General features: G+C 30.6%; 1 protein-coding gene across 3 annotated transcripts in view; it reads right to left on the reverse strand.

The window, feature by feature from the left end:
- Positions 1–20,163, reverse strand: part of LOC118195921 (diuretic hormone receptor-like) — a 693,583-nt gene that overhangs the window by 322,329 nt on the left and 351,091 nt on the right. For all 3 annotated transcript variants that reach the window (XM_085817027.1, XM_085817020.1, XM_085817021.1), the window contains one exon: positions 4,287–4,403. In XM_085817027.1, the coding sequence (XP_085673153.1) occupies positions 4,287–4,403 (117 nt within the window). The remainder of the gene's footprint in view (positions 1–4,286; positions 4,404–20,163) is intronic.

The raw sequence follows: 20,163 nt of genomic DNA on the forward strand, positions 1-20,163 counted from the left end.
AGCAATATGAAACAGTTAAAAAATAAATAAATAAAAACTACTGTGGTATTTTACCATTTCTTAAAAAATTAATTAGGCGTAGTGTTTACAGAATGAAAATAATCTCCCAGTGTGGTTCAAACGCGCTTTGAAGCTCACCAAACAGCGTATATTCTTCCGGCTCTTATGTGAACAAAGTGGATATTTTTCACCGATATTATGCTGGTGCTAGAAAATTGTTTTCTGTTGTGTTTCTCTCAATCGCAATTATATTCCGAATACTTTATTTATCAATTGGTTATATCCTGAAGCGTTTTAACCCATAATGTTGTTTTATCACTATATTGGGTTTAAAAAATGTAGCAAGGTTTGATAAGGTTATAAATTTAAAACTTCATACCATTAAAAATTTAATTTTCCATAATTATGTTGATAAAAAAGTAACGAATTTTAAGTTTTCCTAAATTATTTTTACGAAAACTTATTAAGATAAACAATTATATTTTTGAATTGATACTGAAAAAGTTGAATTGTTGACAAGAATTCTTAAATAAATGCAAAATAATTTGAAAAACTGGTATACAATATGATAAGCAAATAGTGGTTGAATATAAAAGAGAAAGTATAAATATTTTGATAGTGTATATTGTTTTAATAAATATAATTAATTTTAAAACATTAATAATTTTAGAAATTGCGTAATTGCAATAAAACTGATTATGAGTAATATAATTAAGAAATAAAATTAACACAGGTAAGTAATATGAGAATATGGTAAATGAAGTCGATGGATAATTATGTTAACATAGAAAAACCTTGAAGGATCTCGTCTTATGTAAGAATGCGATTTTTTCCATATATTTAGTATTATTTATGTTTTTTTATATAATAGGGAATATTTTAGTGCAGTTCAAAAAGGATAGTTGCCTTAAATAAGGAACAAAAGCCTTTTAAATGTAACTGTATAGCACTCCCGACCGCTCCGACTCCCGACCATAATTTTTCATGCAACAACTTGTTCAAGTGGATTTTACGCATAGGAGAAATATGTTAGTATTTAGAGAAGTCTGTGGGCTATTCCAGTTTGTACAAAATAATTAAATTAGAAATATTACAGTAATAATAAAGCGTAATGACAATAAATCTAGGGCTAATGGTTCATGTGATATAATAAGAGAAATTTGCTAAAATTCAAATATTAGCATTTAGCTATTTCAATGGCAAAAGTTTAGAGATACAAGTTGCCGTAATTTCGGTTTTAGAACGAATATTTATGCGGGATTTGTTTTAAAGCACGTTCAATATATAAGCAAATAAATTTTGATTTATTTAAATAATCAGAGCTACTTGATCTCTTAAATATTAAGAACAAATAAACTACGCAACTGCTCTACCTTGTTTTATTGTATCGAAACAAATGCAAACTCGTAAATGTTTTAATTTATATGTTTCCTAAATGTCGAATTGTTTGTTTTGACTCTTTCGCTCTCATAGTGGACATCTATATTGTAAACCTTATCGTCATCTATGGGTACCAGTATGTAACGGTCAACTAGAATCACAGCATACATGATACAGTTACAAAGATTTTAAGTACTAGCAGGGAATAAAGGCAAAATGCCATAACCTTCGCATCCCCACAAAAGGAATTAATTCTAAAGACTAGTGCCATAACTACTTTCGCATCATCTCCTTGCACTGTGATGTTTTTTATCCCTTAGCGGCAAATTTTGATTACTATACTCTTGCAACTGGATTAAATGAACAAGGCAAATTTTGACTGATATATTCTTTCTTACAAACGGTATTTGTTATTGTCTGCTGAAGGAAGTTGTAGACACCGTCTATTTTCCATAGGTTAGTCGGTATTTGCCTTCAAGGAGAGAACCTCGTATGTATATTTGTATTCAAGGAGAGAACCTCGCACAGGAAGCATAACATTCATTAGCATACCATCCACTAAGGAAGAAGTGCAATGTTACAGCATATTTGCTGTTTACCTGTTATGTCTTTTGTTATATTGTTACGTAGCATAACATAGTTCTCTCCGAGAGGGCAAAGCACGCAGAGAAATCGGAAAAGCATTATCTTTCCGATTTTCTGTATTAAGTGATAATTTTTAATTATAGTATGTCTGCTGAATGTTGGAGGACTGATGTTCAGGAACTTCATATAGAACATTTATATATTTGTAAGGTTGCTAAGTAGTGTTCCAAAGTAACCTAGAACACAGTCTTCATGAACAGGATACTAATCGCTGTTTTCATTCAGTTGTCTGGTTAGCAAGCTTTCTAATGTGTCCGAATAAATCCTCCCAGTAACATACAGGTATTTGCTATATTAACAAAAATGGACGCGTTGAACATTTGTAAAATGCGCAAAGCAGTAAAACACATATTAAGTTGAGATCAAATAGTTGATAAAATCAATGGGTGGAAAAAAAAAGAAATCGAACGTCGAACCATTCTTTTATAGGAAAACAGTAATCAAACGTGAAAGAGCTAAGATATTATGATTTTAAATGCGATGGGAGGCTTATAGTTGAAGACTTGCCCTTAACTAAAGAATGTAAATTTTTCTTGGTTCTATCAGTAGCTAAAACAATAAACGCTCTGTAAGTGATCTCGATCTTAGTCTATTTCTTGACGATGCTAATTTCATACATAAGTGTGTCGTAGTTATAATCCATTTGTAACATGAATTGTACAATTAACTACAGGTTCCATCCGCATGAATCATTAAATACACAGGCGTTTTAGGAATGTTCTCATTAAAGCAATGCATGTGTTAATTTGTAAAGTATATTTTGTATAAATTAATCCACCTTCATATCAATTAGAACTGTACTGTCATTTTTTTCTTTCGTTAGCTCTCATCAGGATGTTGATGAAATGAGAATATTTAAGACGTATTTCTTGAAAGTTTAGATAAAATGTTTTCCGCATTTCCGCTCTTATGCTGTTACGATTCTGTCGGCACCTCTGCTGCGCTTACTTAAATATAGCCTAATGAGCTTTGAATCATTAGAAATACATGAAAATGAAATATATGTTGGCGATTTTCATTATAATCGCCAACATGTATTTCATTTTCATTTTAAGTTCAGTTTATATTTCCTGATATCGCCGTTCAGATGGGATAGTGGTCAATAACGCTGACTGCTGTACTAAAGGGGCCAGATACGAGAAGGAAAGTATGTTTGTAAATGTATAATGCCTGTGCGACAAAGGGTAACTCACTTTATCCGGCTAGCCGAAATTCTTTCGAGAGGTTGGTAATAGGAGAAGAACAATCGAAGATCCTCGAATCTCCCTCCCACCGTACTCTTCTTCGTAATTCCAGTTGCCCCAGAAGCTTAGCAATTAGCAAAGCCGGGGATACTTAATATGTCTGTATTGATACACAGGTACTGACCTTGTTGCATAAATGTTTGTTATCATAAATATTGCATAATACGGAAATTTTATTTGTAATCATAAATCGTGCATTCATTCATTTTAAAATTTTAAATAAGAAAAGGATGTTAAAACTATAGTAGGACTCAGCTGTTTTTTACGCAGACGGGGCGAAAACTCGCTAACTTTCTTAGTAGGATTTAAGGATCTTTTGTTATTTTCAGAGAGAAACCCTACAAATTCTTATGCAGTTATTTAGTATTTAATTGGTATATTTCTGAATACTGATTAAGAAATCGATGCGTAAGAAATTTAGATGTTTTTTGAAAAATGGATTGTATTCAATTTTGTTTGGCATTAAGTAGAAAATTTTCAAGACAAATAATAAGGTATTGGTATTATTCAATTATGGCAAAGCACACGAGGGCTGTCTGCCTAAAGGGAGAGATGCTTCGTGGAGGACTTTCTCAGGGAAACTGGCTCGTATACACGTTACACATGGGGAAAACCATGAAACCGCCCATGCAGCCAGCCCGTTTGCGGGATTCAAACCTGGGTCTGAACTACCAGTGTTCAGCGTCTTTACCGCTCGGCCGCTGGCAAATAATAAGGTCTTCTGTTTATGGTTGAGACAAATTTATTGTCGTGTAATTAATTCAGAAATAATATGCTTTATTAATTATGTGTAGCTGCTTTAATGTTTCAGCATTTAACTTCTTACTTCATATTACATTAGTTTAAATACAAGAAACTTTTTAATCTTAGATTTGCAATTAATACTTTATGGATAACAACATAAATCTGTGCTTAAATTCGATGTATAGAAATATACAAAACAATTAACTCCATTAATTTCTGCATATTTCAAGTCCTCTAAAATGAAAAGCATTACTAAACAATGGTTTTACTTACGTGTCGTGTCATAAGGTACCCTATTCAAATATTCCATACAATGTATAACAGCTGATGTACCAGCACTCGTTGGCGGCCAGCAGGATAAACCATCCCAAGTGGTGTTGCAGAATACATCTACGGAAAGAAAGAAATACGTAATTTGAATTTTGCAATATCAATTACGTAATAAATGAATTAGTATTTCAATATTTGGGATCAATATTTGGGGTTGTATATGAACACATTTTACTATAAATAAAGTTGATAAACGGACTGTAGAAATTTTAAGTAATTTAGATTTGGTAGATGCATTCTTTGCTGGACAATATAATCATTGATAGTCTTTGTTTAAATATTATTTTCAATTTAAATGTCCCAGTTTCATTTGTAATTCGTTTCTTTTAATGCAGCATTTGTCTGGAATCTGTACGTTGATTTTATGATGAATGCTAAAAGAAAGATAGAAGCTTAGATCATTCTTATGAGAGAAAGCAAAGTATAACTTACTTTTGGATGGTTGATTGTGCATGGGACAAAACGTTTACCAAATATTATAATTAGAATGATCTCTGCAGTATTTTTAAAGTGAACTGCTTTATTTATTAATTTTTGTATTTTACTTCAGTTTATGTCGTTTTTGTGACGAAAACTTTGGGAATAAATGAAACGTGGTATTTTATTTGCATGGATGCAATTCATAAAAAATAATGCAGTTTATTTCAACTTTTCTGGTGATTAATCTGTTAGTTAAACTTGTTTCGTCTTTTTCGTTCCCGTTTCCACGAAATGACGGACACAGTTAAATGGAGACTGGAATGGAAAGAACTTCCAATTGAAAGAGGATAATGCTTAATTTTTGATATTGGCTAACGCTCCTGGAATTATATGGTTTAATCATTGTTATTGCTACTTGGCAGTTAGAAGGACAAACTCTGCATTGGAATCTAATGAATAATGATGTTAATTGAAATTCGGAACAGGAAACTCCAATAAACGTTTAAATCTCTATGAAACGACCACAAAATCCGCTTTTCTACATAAATTTAACACTCCAGTTTCTTTATTCAGTTTAGCAATTATCCGATAAAATTCAGTACGTGAAAATACATTAAGTCACCAAATTTGATTTAAATTTCTGAAAATAATAAATCTCACATGCTTGCGATTTTTTCCGTATATTCTGGTGCTATAAAAGATTTAAAAATGCACACAAGATTAAATATATCTTAAATATTTGTCAGCAAATTTATGATTTCTATTTAAAAATAAGCAAGAAGGTATATAATTTTGTTAATTTTATTCTTTTAGGAAAAATATACGAAACTTAGGGTCTTACATGTACTTTGTAGAAAAAAATACTCTGAGAGGAATAGATTTTATATAGTAAAATCAGAAGCAGCGAGCAACGAAAATGATCATTCTCTGTGTTCATTTTAGAGCGTAAAAATGATTCAAGACATACTATAACTGTGACAATGATTTCACGTCAATTTGTTTCGCGATTTTGCGCATTAAAGAGGCACAGATTAATATGTATGTACAGAAATTTGCTCATAGAAGGTCCATATCAAAATTGTAAATAATATTCATAAAAAATGTGCGAAGTTACTAAAAGGTGCCCAGGACCAAAACTGCCGTACATTGAACGGCTGCGTAATATGGTTCGCGTCTTCGCGTGGAAATATGAGTCAGAAACTATCATGCAAGAGGTACTTAGTTATGCAGTCGTTTTTGAAAAACCCTGCACTGTTAATAAAGAAACAAAATTAACTGACTTTAGTTGCATCTACCAATAATAAATGACTAAATAGACAATCAAATCTTTAAAATTGTATATAGTACAATTAGTATGTCAAGCTAAGAAAACTGCCATGTTTCTTCTCTGAAACTTTTTTCAAGTCATTATCCCTAATAGCTGTTCGAAGAGAATCTCACGTAAAGAAAATCTTACTGTGTAATTGAATTGACACGTAATACATTGGGAATACACGTAATACATGAAAAGCCGAGTACCATACGTAATACATGATGTGTTTCTTCAAATAATAGATACTGGGCTACATGTAATTTTTTTATTTATTTATTTTAATTTATATATATATATATATATATATATATATATATTTTTCAAAATTAAGCAGATTTGCAGAATAGCTGTCTGTTTTGCTACTACGAAATTGCAGCAGAATGTTTATTCGCAAAACTGAACACTGAAACATATTTTAAAATAAAAGCGTTTCAATATCAAATTTGGATAAAGAAAAATTAGCAATAAATTAATGGAGGGGATTTTATCATTTCTTGTTCAGTTATATAATATGAATAATGAAAGAAACTTTAAATTAATTTCACTCAAATTATTATTACCTTTCGCCAGAACATTATTTCGATTGACTAATCATATATCGGAATTTCGAACAATAAGAAATATTATATCAAAGAACGACATGAAACATGTATCATATGCAAATAATCGTTAATGATACCAATGCATACCTCAAGCTCAAAAGAATGAATATTGTAAAATAGATTAAGTTTTAATGTATAGTTCTAAAAAGTGAAAATATAAACTCAAACAATGATTCTAAAACCATAAATGCATCTTTAATTAATTTCTCACAAATAAATTTTTAAAACCGCAGTTGAATATCCAGTAATTTATAAATATTTAAATAGAACGCATAATCCGTTACAAAAGTCAGAGGAATACTGTTACAATTATAACTTTAAGGAATTAAAAGAATTATTTTTAATACTTTTACGTTAGTTTGCTAAGTAGTACGGAATGCAATACAACCGAACAACTCATGATTTTTGCTTCAAATGCAAGAATGTTTAGTAGCGAAACAGATGGCTTCATGAATGCTTACGTACTTTTTTATGTACAAGTATAAAGCATTCATGTGAGAATACCCAAAGCAACCACCTTACGAATATCGGAGAGGATAAAGGGCAGTGAACGTGGTTGTTTCGTCCGAAATTCGATTCTTGATGTCCGAAAGAGAAGTTACGTGGAAGTTTATGGCATTTCTCATGGGCAAAATGAACATTAAGCCGTTCCCATTAGAAATCATTCCATAAAAACATTCCTTCTAAGGCATAATGTACGTGTAGTTATGTGTTCCTTAGCATTTTGTTTTCTTTGCGTATCTTTTGACAGCTCATTTCCATGAATAGAACCCATCATATTACCAAAATGTTTGCATTTAGTGTGGCTGCTGATCATTTAACTTATATAGTAAAACTGTAAAAAAAAAAAAAAAAAAAAAAAAAAAAAAAAATCTGAAATGTTTCAGATTTTAAATTACGTCCAAAGGGGCGTTTTTTAACATTTTGTGTGTTACCTTTCTTTATTAAATATCATGTTCCTCGCACTTAAACCATAAGATCCAGTGCAACAGCAATATCGCAAAATAGTTTTAAAACGAGCATATCTTTAGAATTTCCGATACAGAGACTCACGCGCTGGAGATAAAAATGTTTTTTCTGCACAACGTTGCCATTGCTCGCTTTGAAATCCTTGAGTTTGTTAATCAAAAATTCGTCAAAGTTTTAAAAAATAGGAAATCGATCATAAAACAAATTTCAAATTTCAAATTTGGTCTTCCACATGCTCATATTCGTTGGGGGATTACGTTATTCAAAATTCGATGACTCTATGTACCGTTGTTTTATCACAATACGAGAAATATACATACATTTATGCAGATTTTTCATTATTTAATTTCTTCAAATATAATGCAGGACTCTAACATTTTGTGGCAACAGTTTGAAAAGTGAACCGACATTTATGAGTCCGACGCAAAATGCCAAAACGAAACTAATAGTCCTTCGGGATTCAAATCCCTTTGGACTAATAAATACAACAGTAGCACAAGTATAGAGCAATGAAATAATGAAATAAAAAAGCAGTGGATACATATTTAAACTCAAAACATAGCTTGGTTTATTTAATTCGGCAAAGCACTCGAAGGAAGTCCTTCCTGGAGGACTTTCGAAGGGAAAATGACTCTTAGACACGTTACGCATCGGGAAAACCATGAAAACTCCCATGCAACCAGCCCGTTAGCCGGGATTCGAGCCTCGGGTCGAACTACCAGTGTTCAACGAATTTACCGCTTGGCCGTTGGCGGGCCATAAGATAGATTAAATTCAAGTAAATACCTTGCTGATAGCATGAAAAACTGCGCTACACGACTGCTTTAATTTATTAATATCCGAAGCTTTGATTCTATGCGATTGCTTGTTTCGTGGGGGCGTGTGCTACGCATTTTAGTTAATAATTTATCAAATATGATAATAATTTAATTAGTTATGTTAATATTATAATTAATTTTTGTAGTTATTTTTCTTACAAAATATAATTTATGTAGATTTTTCTAGTAGTTTATATTACTTGTGTATGGATATAAGTTTTATGAATATCCATTGAACGTTTATACTCACGACACCCTTAGCTAAAATGTCATTAATATTAGAATCAAAATTTAAATAGATCATTTATGAGATATTAGTGTCCATGGGCTCATTAGAAATTTTTTTATTTTTTATTTTATTTTATTTTTTTTATTTTTTAAAAGCTTTTAGGAGATTTTGGCTAGTCACTAAATGGAACTTCCAAATACTTTCCGCAACTTGAAAAAAGAGAGAAAAGGAAAAACATAATTCAGTTTTCGCTTCATTATAAAAGATTTAGCTACTTTAGTTTCCTTATTTGCATCTATCCTCTCGTTTAGAAATTGCTTGGGACCCTTTAATTGTTTCAAATGTGCATTTTTTAAGTTAGGAAAATTCTGAAATACGCTTTAATGATAAATACCTAAACAGAGAATGCATCTAAATAAAAACACTTTTTTAAATGGAGTGAGATGATATAACTGGGACTCACTGGGGAAATTAGGCTACGTTAATTTATTTTATAAATTAAGCGTCTACTTTCCTAAATGTAGAGTGTAATTCTGAAAGAGAAATAATAGTTTATCCTCCGCAGTTGTTTCAATTAAAATCTCAAGATTTCATGCGACTTAAAGTACAGAGTTTAGTATACTTATTAAAATTAATTTAATTTGTATCAGTTTTTGCATTTTCTTAATGACTATTCACAATAAATGTAATTTTTGATCAAGAATTATGCAAATTAATAATCATGCAAATTTATATCACAGAATAAATAGCTGTTTGAATTTAAGAAACGACAGAACAGATATACTGATTTCTGCTATTTTCAATTTAATAGACTATTTGTTAAATGTATGTATTATTGAAAATTATGAAATAAAAATATTTTGGGGAGTAGTCATACAAACTCATAATACGCATAACGATGTGCGTAATATATAATTTGTTAATTTGCAAAATTGAACCTTGAGTTTTACTGAGGCGTCACAACTGGTTGAGGAAAAAAAATAGCTTGAGTTTATATTAAAATTTTAACAAATATATTCAACTAAGGATTTAATACATTATCTGCTCCATAAATGCATAATACTAGTAAATAAATAAAAAATATACAATTAATAATTAAAAGTATTTTCTGGCTTTTAATCTTTTAAATATTTCGTTTTGTTTCCATAAAAAATTTAAATAGGGAATTTGACCATCAATATGGATATTATAATAAAAGTGAAATATTCCTCTTAAAGCTTTATGTGCACTTACGAAGTAATTACAGTAAAACCAAAATTGGAGCTTGTAATTTAGTGAATAACATCTTAAACTATATTAAGTATCAAATAACATAAATATTAACATACTCAGAAGAAGGATGCAGTTAATGTAAAACAGTTTAGCATTAATAAAAAAAGTCATTATGCTATATATAAGAAAGATAATTAAATACATGTTGGAATCGCTCCAAAACCACCCAGTGTAAAAGTCTATTAGCATACAATTAAAATAGATGTTATTTTCAAGTTTTGGTTCAATTAATTTTTATACGGGAATATAACTTTAAATGTTTTATGAAAGAGACAGAAGTTTTTGATAATTAATGAGAACTGGGTGTGATTTCAGATAAACACACGAATTTAAGCATGAAAAGAAGTAAATATTAACAATTAATTTCTTGAAATCATATATAAATGATTTTAAGGGCTGTTAAATTTTTGGCAGTGTTAAAAGTGAAAAACTTGGCCAAGTCCTCACCGCGATTCAAACCACGACCTTGCAGTAAATATGACAAAAGTTTACTCCATGACACCACGCATTGAGGAGTGTGATATTCCTAAAACTCCAAATCCAAGTAGCAAAGTATTATCCACCACATTTTACTTCAATCACCGGAGTAGAAACTATTTTTTCAAAAGTGAGAACAAATTAAACATGCTCTCGCCGGATTCGAACCAGGGATCTTCCAACTGTAGCTGGATATGCTAGTTACTTTTACCACGATAGCATGCACAGAGAAAAGCCGCTTATACCACGAGAGCAAGTACAGGGTATAATTCCTTGAAACAATATCGGCTACTCTACTGATAAATTTCTTCCAACGAATATGATAAAGTTTTACTCCATAAGACCCCGCATTGATATTCCTAATACTAGTGTGATATTCCTAATACTTAGAATAATATTAATATAGTGTGATATTCCTAATACTTAGAAATTCCTATACTTAGAAATGGATACTTCTATTGGGAAGAAACATGAGACAGCTGGAACAGAAATACCCCGACAGACATCTACTTCGATGATGTAGTAATCCAAAAAATTCAATAGTCTAGGTAACAAAAGACATAATTTAAATAGACATGTATTTTAGGTATTGCCCTGAAACTGCTAATTTCATTTTATTATGGCAAAGTACTCGAAGGCTATCTGCCCGAATATGAATATATATTTTTAATAATTCAAGTATTTTTGAGTTACAAAATTTATCATTTCGGGATGATTTTTAACCTTCTTAAGTTTAGCTTATATCCTAGATCTATAATTAAGACACAATAACACGCAGAAAAAATACTAGTTCTGAAGTCAAACAACAAAAATCAGCGTTATATTTTCAAATTGTCACAGGACTAGTTTCGATGGTTTTACTGAACCATCTTTCTCAGCTGCAAAAGCGCAAATGAACTGTATTAACTCCTATATTAACAAAGAGGGGCCGTTTATTCAGAGTATCTAAACTTAATTCAATCCTTAAATATAATAATTAAGGTGAACACAAAATCACTTTCTGTAGATTATTTTAAATTTCTTGTGCAACACTGCGCATTTATATTCCGAGTAATAAAAGCACTAGAGTTTTACAAATATCTCTGCCTAAAAGAATGTATTTTTTATATAAGAAATAGTAATGAAAATTTCATATTTTCGTAAGTCCAGAAGTATCATATACTTTGTTATAGTAAGTATCGCCAATTTTATTCCTTGTTAGGTCTCAGTTATTCTCTAACATTCTTAGTAGATTATTATTTTATAATTTGTTTTCGAGGACAATTACTAATTGTTTCTTTGTTCATAATATCACATCATTATTACATAAATATAATTATTTTCATTGAAATAGTGAGCGATTCGTAAATTTTATATAAATTATACTTTATGCAAATATCAAAGCAACTTTTCTGTAACATTAAAAATAAAATAAGAAAGAAGGAAAAAATAAAGCCCTGAAGAGTATATTACCAATACATTATTGTAATAAAATCTCGATTTTGAAAAAATTATTGCTAAAACTACTAAAACTAATAATATTTGTTGATAGAGGAATTTAAATCATATTAGGAAAACTACATAACAAGCAACACTTAATGATTCGTCTTGAAATGAGCAATAACAATGCCGTTATTAGCAAATATCTGTCTTCACAGTTTCCAGGCAATCTTTTGAATAGATTACCAAGATCCGATTTTAATGTTCGGATCGGTAGTATCATATGGCAACTAATTTGCCAATAAATTCTCTTTAATGGCCTATATATCTTAAAGCCACATACAATAGTTAGGTCAATGCCTGTGAGTGGCGGAATAATCTTGGAGGTTTGGGATTACCTAACGGATGTGAGAAAAATATGAGATCATGGAAAACATTATTTACTGCATGTGAGATTACGTAGATTATTGAATATCTATTCAATTACACTTTAGTTTTTCGTGAAAATGTAAAACAAGCATTTAGAGGAAAAAGGGAGGGTAATACTTTTTTTAAGATGGTTAGTATTATGTATGGTTTTGAGCTAGTAAATTACTTACGGTTTGTGGAATAATAACTTTGTTACAGCTTGGTCTTAAAATTGTTAGCGAACTTCTGATAATTCAAAAAGTTGCCCATAAACTGTTTTCGAATATAATATTTCAAATACTTTTTGGTTATTAAAGACAGCATTTTTTACTTATAAGGAACCCAATCCTTTTGGTCAGGATAAAAATTCGTGGATTTCATCCGGCTTAGATTGATATCAGAATGAATAGTAACAACAGCAGATAACTGGCAAATTAATATCAATATTAACGATTTTTTCAATGCGTTGAGCATTTCTATTATATTGTGAGGATTTATTTTATTTTCCTGATGCTTAATCCTGATGCGTAAAAGGTTTAGAAACAACCTTTCTTTTATACTCTCAGTTTTAGAAACAGCCTTTCAATTACACCCCCATTTTCCTACCCACGCTTTCTGGCCAGAGTAAGTTTTCAGTTTCATGCTTTTATGCAAAGTGAGGTAGACACTACTATTTAAGATGAGGACTGAGCTACTTCAACACACACTACCTCTAATCCCAGCTCGTTCAGAGCTCACACGAGTTATCTACTCATTGATGCGTCCTCAGCGACTCAACTTCAGAGAGCCGGGAAACATCGCGCTACATAAAAGTTGAACAAGGAACTAGACTTCGGACAAAGCGTGTTCTGCCTTTCGGCCACGTTGTTCGTTATTAGTTAAAGCTTGCAATTTTACTCCTGTGCACATTAATTGCCTCTTAATCCACGTCGGGTGATGTTAGCCGAAGAACCAAATACGCGTTAATTATCTCTGTGCAGCTTCGGCTGATCAGCCAACTTAGAAATAGTTTAGTTTTACATTTTTAGCTTTGAAGCCATAAGTGCTGGCTATTTCTAAGCACAATTGGGACCAACTGTGAATATATTTAATTTAAAATAAATGGGTATTTTAACACTTCTGCTGTTGACTCACTTCTGTTATTTTGACACTTCTGACACTTCTGTTGTTTTAACGGTTGTTCTGTTGTTTTGAAGGTTGACACTTCTGTTGTTTTGACGCAGTAGAACTTAGCGAATAGTCACTTACAGTTCTAGTAGGTTCTAGAATTCAAGTAACTTTAATTTAGCTAGAACACTATAATGTATTTAATAAACATTTTGATAAAGATGATGCAGAATATGATGCAGCTAATGCGGCAAAATGAACCTGCAATCATAACTGATTCAGCACCTTTCATTCTTTAAGAAATCTTAATGAAATAGAAGTACGCAGTTAAACCGGAGCAAGACATAGGAGGGCTCTTTAAAAATTACATTCGTCTTCTAAATCTTAATTACAAAATATTTGACGTAAGAAAGACCACGTTCAATGTAGCAGAGAAGAAAGCAGTAGATTACAGTTTGAAGGTTAGGTAAAAAATGACACAGTTATAGTTTTATTTTATCCTTGATGGTTAATTAGGGTTTTGCTCGCCACTTTTAATATTATTTTTGGCTGAAGCTTTATACGGGTTCCTGCAGCATGAACGTTATATAAGAATCATAGAATCGTAGAAGAAGGATTAATTTTGAAATATCGGGGTTTAGAGAGACTCATTATAAACGTGATATTCGTTTTCAATAGAAGGGTGAAGTAAGAGACTTAAGAACTATTACAAATTATAGTTAGGATTTTATTTTACATATTCTTTGGATCAGACGTATAAAGTAAATATCACATTTTATATCAATATATAAACTCATAATATATATCATTTGAATTCTGTTGTCATTATGTTCGTTAGAGTCTAAACTGCAAATTTATACTATTAAGGGAGTTGTACTGCAAAATGCTTAGGAAAGAATGGGTAAGTGAAAAAAATTAGAGTATTAGGAATAATTCAAAATTCAAAAGAGTGTGATAACCTGAAAAAGAAGGGAAAATACAACCTTAAATGTGTAAATTTATTTAAATACAAAGGATTTAACAGTTTATTTAATTTGATGACCTTGACTTTACTGAATTTAAATGTTTGAGGTAAAAAATTGCTTTTATACCATTTCTACGCAATTTATGTTGAATATAGAAAAAATGAATACATCACGGAATTCAATCTAGCTTCGTAGGAAATATAATTTTAACACCATCTGATAGAGTATTTCATGTTACTAATACGGATATCTGACCCTTTCAAACACTTTTATGAGTCATAAACATTTTGGAAGTGGAATCTCAAAAATAATAAAACGTTCTGCTATAGAATGGATTAGGACAAGATCGCAGATTAGAAAATAATGGTAGGCAATTTAGAATCCAAGGAAGATAATTCTTAAGTATCCCAAAATAGGCTTAACATGGTTTGTGGTATGAAATCTTCAAACGAAGTAATGCGGCATAAAATGGCTTTCGGGGAAAATGTATTTGCGGAATAAATGCTCTATCTTTCTTTTAAAATGTTTAATTGTATTTAACTTTGTTTCCTTTTTTGTTGATTCGCTTAGTACAAAGTTTGAAATTGACGTTAAACGCCGTTCTACTGATTCTTGAAATTTTTCACATATAAAGATAAAAATATGTAATATCCTCTTTTTTTCATTATAATTTTGATATTTCCTTTTTCTGTCCTAAAAATATTAACTATTTATAATGTATTAAACTCAACTGCGCCATTCCAAATAATTTCTTTCATGCTATCGTATATAACGCTGCAATGCAGATACCTTTTATCCCACTGAATACGTTTCATTTGAGAACCGCATCCTTTTCTATCCACTCCAAAGCTTACTTCTGAATGCGTCACACCTTTCGCTTCCGTTTTGTTCTATGAAATCTTCAAAGATCTATTTGAAAAGTCTGTTGGTACTGATGTGAAAATTCTTTAAGAACTGGACTCTTAAATGCCTTTATGTCTGCGTTGATTCTATGAAAAATGTGTGTCAACCATGAATAAAAAGGAAATAATTAAAGTCGCCCACGTCTGCAACTCTCTAAATCGTTATACAAAAAATTTTTCCAAGATAGTGCATATATATCTCAATGATAATAAAATTCTTTATAGAAATGTTTCATCTAGATAGAAATGTTTCATCTAGATTTCAATCTAGATATTTTTTATTCATTGTCGAATTTTTAGCACAAACTGGAAAAAATGCAGAGAAGTCCTATTATTCTGGAAAAGGCATTTTGAGTCGAATCACTATAAAGCGCTTAATAACTTTTAAAATTGTTACCTCTAAATATTATCGCCCTGTATTATATTTAATTAAATAAACCAATGAAGAATCTGCATGAATGTATATATGTTTTTTGCATTGTGAAAAAGCAACGGTAACTAGAACCATCAAATTGTGAATAGCATAGTGTTCCCCTTAAATGTTGTCCCCTGGAAGCCCGAGTTTTGAATTTAGAAATTATTTTATTACATATTTCGTGTTTGTAAAACTTTAACAAATTTTTCATTAAAAATTCAACGATTTTAAACGGAACAGTGGCAACACTGTACGGAATAGAACATTTTATCTCCAGCGCGCGAGATTGTGTATCGGAAATTCTAAAGATATACTGTTTTTAAATATTTTAACTTAAATATGCATTAGCGCAAATGCTCTCGAAACAGGTATGTGTGTGTAATTGGAAAAAAAGTCCGTTTGGGCGTAATATAAAATCTGGAACCTTTCAGATTTTTATATATTTGTTTTTTTTCATTTACGTTTGTTTGCTGGTGCAAACGAATCATAGCAAAATATTGTTTAAGTACATCATCCAACGTATCAGAAAATAACTTTCAAAGCGAAGGTTTATTTTTCAAATGTCTTGTGTAATTTACAGAAATTTAGAGATTCCTTTTAAATCATTCGATTTTTTGGTTACGTGGCAATTGGTAATAAATTATATATTTTTAAAAACTTTATACTACTTTTCTAATATCTCCTTATTTTTAATTTATGATCAATCATAATTCTAAATAGAACTGAAAGTTAAAGAAACTGAATGTATCTGCACACAGAGATGGGAAAACCGTTCTATGCTGGTTAGGAAGAATGACTTTCATCATTTAGAGGCGATTTAGATATGATTTTTTGTTACTATTAAGCATTCGATTCACAAAAAAAGTAAAAAGTAAAACATTTATAATGCATACTAAGTTACACAGTTTTATTTAATGCCCTAAAACGTACTCTCATACCCGACTCAAAATAAAATCCTGCGGCTGTTAACATTGATGAATTTTAAATAAAAACTGTTGAATATAATCATTCATATACACTTATGTTATTTCGATTGCTCATTTGTATTGCTATCTTAAACAATTCGTCTATGAGCGCCTCATAATTTTTTTAAATACACATAATCAAGAATACTATGTTAATTCAAAACAGAATTTTTACATTTTAGTCACTATCTGAAACCATACAACTTAAATGTTTTAAAAATATTTTCAGTCTTTTAGATACACCAGTTTTGAAACACATCTAATGTCACATCTTTTATAGTGTTGCAATTTATCTGGTAAAGTTATTTTATTTCTGTAATCCTAACAGACGTGAAGCGAGTTATTGTTACGTCTGAGATAAGCGACAAAGTCTTAAGAAGGTTATTAAAAAATCCTTTTTTTATTTAAAAAGAACTTAGAACATAAAAAACGACTTTGTGCTACTATGACCACAGCTCGTGGCGATACAAATAAATAGAAAAACCAAATTTTAATTTAATATTAAACAGTTATCAAAGACTGCAAAATTAAATACTGAATAGAACTTGACGCAATAAATTTTCCGCGCGTCAGATTTAAATTATCCGCGGAGAGACCGCAAACCCGAATTATTACAAATTCGCTAGAGCTGACAGAAAATAACCACGTAGGCAAAAGATGTCAGAAACACTCTGTCTCAAATCCAAAAACTCAGCTAAATATGCACAACTAATTTTCATTCAGGTGAGGAATGCGGAAAGGAGAAGTTATACTAAAGAACGAAATCATTAAAAAAGTCTTAAAGCTTTCAGATTCAAAGAGGATTCTTCATGATTCAAAGGGGCGTTTTTTTAACGTATGTGTTTCCTTTATTTATTAAGTATGTTATTCGAACTTAAACCATAGAATCCAATTCAACAGCAATATCGCAAAATAATTTTTAAATGAGCACATTTATACAATTTCTTATACACAGTCCCTCGCGCAGGAGATAATTTTTTTTTTCTATACAGTGTTGCCATTGCTCGCTTTGAAATCGTTGAGTTTGTTAGTCAAAAATTTGTTAAAGTGTTACAAAATCAATAATGAAACAAATTCGGAATTCCAAATTAGGGCTTCCAGATGCTCATATTCGGGTGGAAACGTACGTTATTCAAAACTTGATGGCTCTGGGTACCGTTGTTTTATCACAATGTGAGAAACATGCACACGCTTATGCAGATTCTTCATAATTTAATTTCTTTAAATATAACACAGGACGATAATATTTGGTGGTAACAATTTGCAAAGTGAAAGATACATTTTAAGATTTCAACGGAAAATGCCGAAACGAAATTAATAGCCCTTCTGGACTAACGCCCTTTGGGCTAACAACTGGTTAATTTAAAATAATAGCCTTGCACAGCTACTGTTTATAATCATTCAAGCACTGCCAAACTATTATTAAAACGTTTATAGAGTTATCGTTAGTGATATTTCTGAGTTCATTTCATAATGGTAGCGCACTTTATGCCTGAAATAGGAAAACAAATATATATTATATAAATAAATATAAACAATATTCACACTTCATTCGATACTGAATCAAAACTGAATGTAATTTCAAACTTTGTAATGTACTTTTCTTGCCTGAGGAGTAGGCAGTTATAAGAGAAGTACTATTTCCTTGAGATAGTAAACAAATGGGAATTGAGAAAACGCATCCTTGAAGAAGCGTATATTTTTATCGCTTCTTGGCGTCTTGTGTCTAAACAATGCATAGAGAAACTAAACAAATCTGACTTGTCTCTAGATAGTGCTTAGTGTCGATACAAAATTTTATTCAAAGACCTTTCGCTGAGATTTCGACAGAATTCGTTTTATGTTATGGTGACTTTTCTTTTTTTCCCACTGAAAACTGTTCATGCGAAATATTATTCATGAGCTGAGCGACATCAGTGGAAACGTAGAAAAACACTGCCCCGATTTTTTTAAATGCACTTTTAAAATGTAGTTTCTTCTGTTTACACAGAAAGAGAAATATTCTTTTGTGTACTTTCATATGCTCAATAAGATCCCATTAACTTAGCCTTAGAATCAATTATTCTAAACTAGAATTCAGACCCGTACGCAAAAAAATAAATAAAATATTCAGTAAAAGAACTTTAGAAAGAATACGCACATAAATTCATGTTATGTTCAGGAATATATGTAGACTTCTTTAAAACATCCTTCACAAATCTATCTAATATATCGCATGTATCTATTAAAGTTCAAGAAATCTAAATCTGAGTGATATTAAAACTTGTTTAGTATGAAAGAAAGTTTTATAAGGAAGGAGACTAGTGTTTATACCTTTATTTCCACTGAAGACTGAGGAAATATTTTACTTTAGCAAGCAAACATTTCGAAAATTGGTGATAGTGATGCATTTCAGGATATGTTTCATCATATAAATAGCACCGGAAATGTTATTTATTACAACCATCTGCAAAGATACTAAAAGCACACTTCTTTTTGCTTTTCATTATTGTAAGAAAATTATTAAATAAATTTTCCACACTAAAATACGAGTGAAATGTTGATACAGATTTCTGGAGAACAAACTGATGAGTGTATATTATTAGAAGTGAATTAATCGCTTGACTTTTATTACCAATTACTTATATTTTTTTGTTTACTAGATTAGGTTATTGAATATGGTAAAGCTACGAAGGTTATCTGCCTGAGAGGAGAGAGGAAGTTCTAGGACAAACTGGGTCAATAATCAAATTATATATGTGAAAAACAACGGAAACCAGCCATGACGCCGGCCTGTTCGGCTGGGTTCGAACTCAAAGTAGGTTGGACCAGTATTCAGCGGTTTTAACTACATTGGTGGCGCCAAAAATTTCAAGTAATTTGAGGGAGCGAGACATCCGTTGTATTCAAATAAATTTACATAAAGAATATGTCATATTGAGAAATGCTTCAACATAGACGCTATACGCTTCCAAACATTTGTACCTTTCCCGGGAATGGAACTCGGGCCCACAGTTACTTCAATCAGCGTCGCTAACTACTATCACGTTCCAGTGGCATTTTAACTTTATTGAAATTAATTATTAACGAAACGTCGTAAGAAGTAGACATGACTATGTGACTTCTTGCAAACACATATATTGAAAAATTACAATAAGAAAATTGTATACAAACGGAATAAAAATTCATATAAATAAATAAATTATTATAAATAAGTAAGGTATCATAAATGAAATTTAGAGCCTTTCTCACGTTTCTGTAAGCAAATATCTAAGCGAATTTTATGAGATTAAATAGACTTGTAGATTTTCCTAAATATTTAAACTTTTTTAATTCAAAAATTAAACATAATATAAATGAATTAGTAATATTTTACCAAATTATATTAGAATAAGTTAAGCTGTTCAACGCAATTCATTATTTTTTAAATACTTTCTTATTGTATTTTATTATCTTATATTGATAATATATTGAATACATATTTTAAATAAACGGTTAAAATTAGTTTGCTTTGCACATTCCTACAACTGAATATTTATAATGATCATATAGACTAGTCAT

The sequence above is a fragment of the Stegodyphus dumicola genome, chromosome 1 (assembly GCF_044657685.1).
Source record: "Stegodyphus dumicola isolate Sdum_Otavi_A_Nest chromosome 1, ASM4465768v1".
NCBI lineage: Eukaryota > Metazoa > Arthropoda > Arachnida > Araneae > Eresidae > Stegodyphus > Stegodyphus dumicola.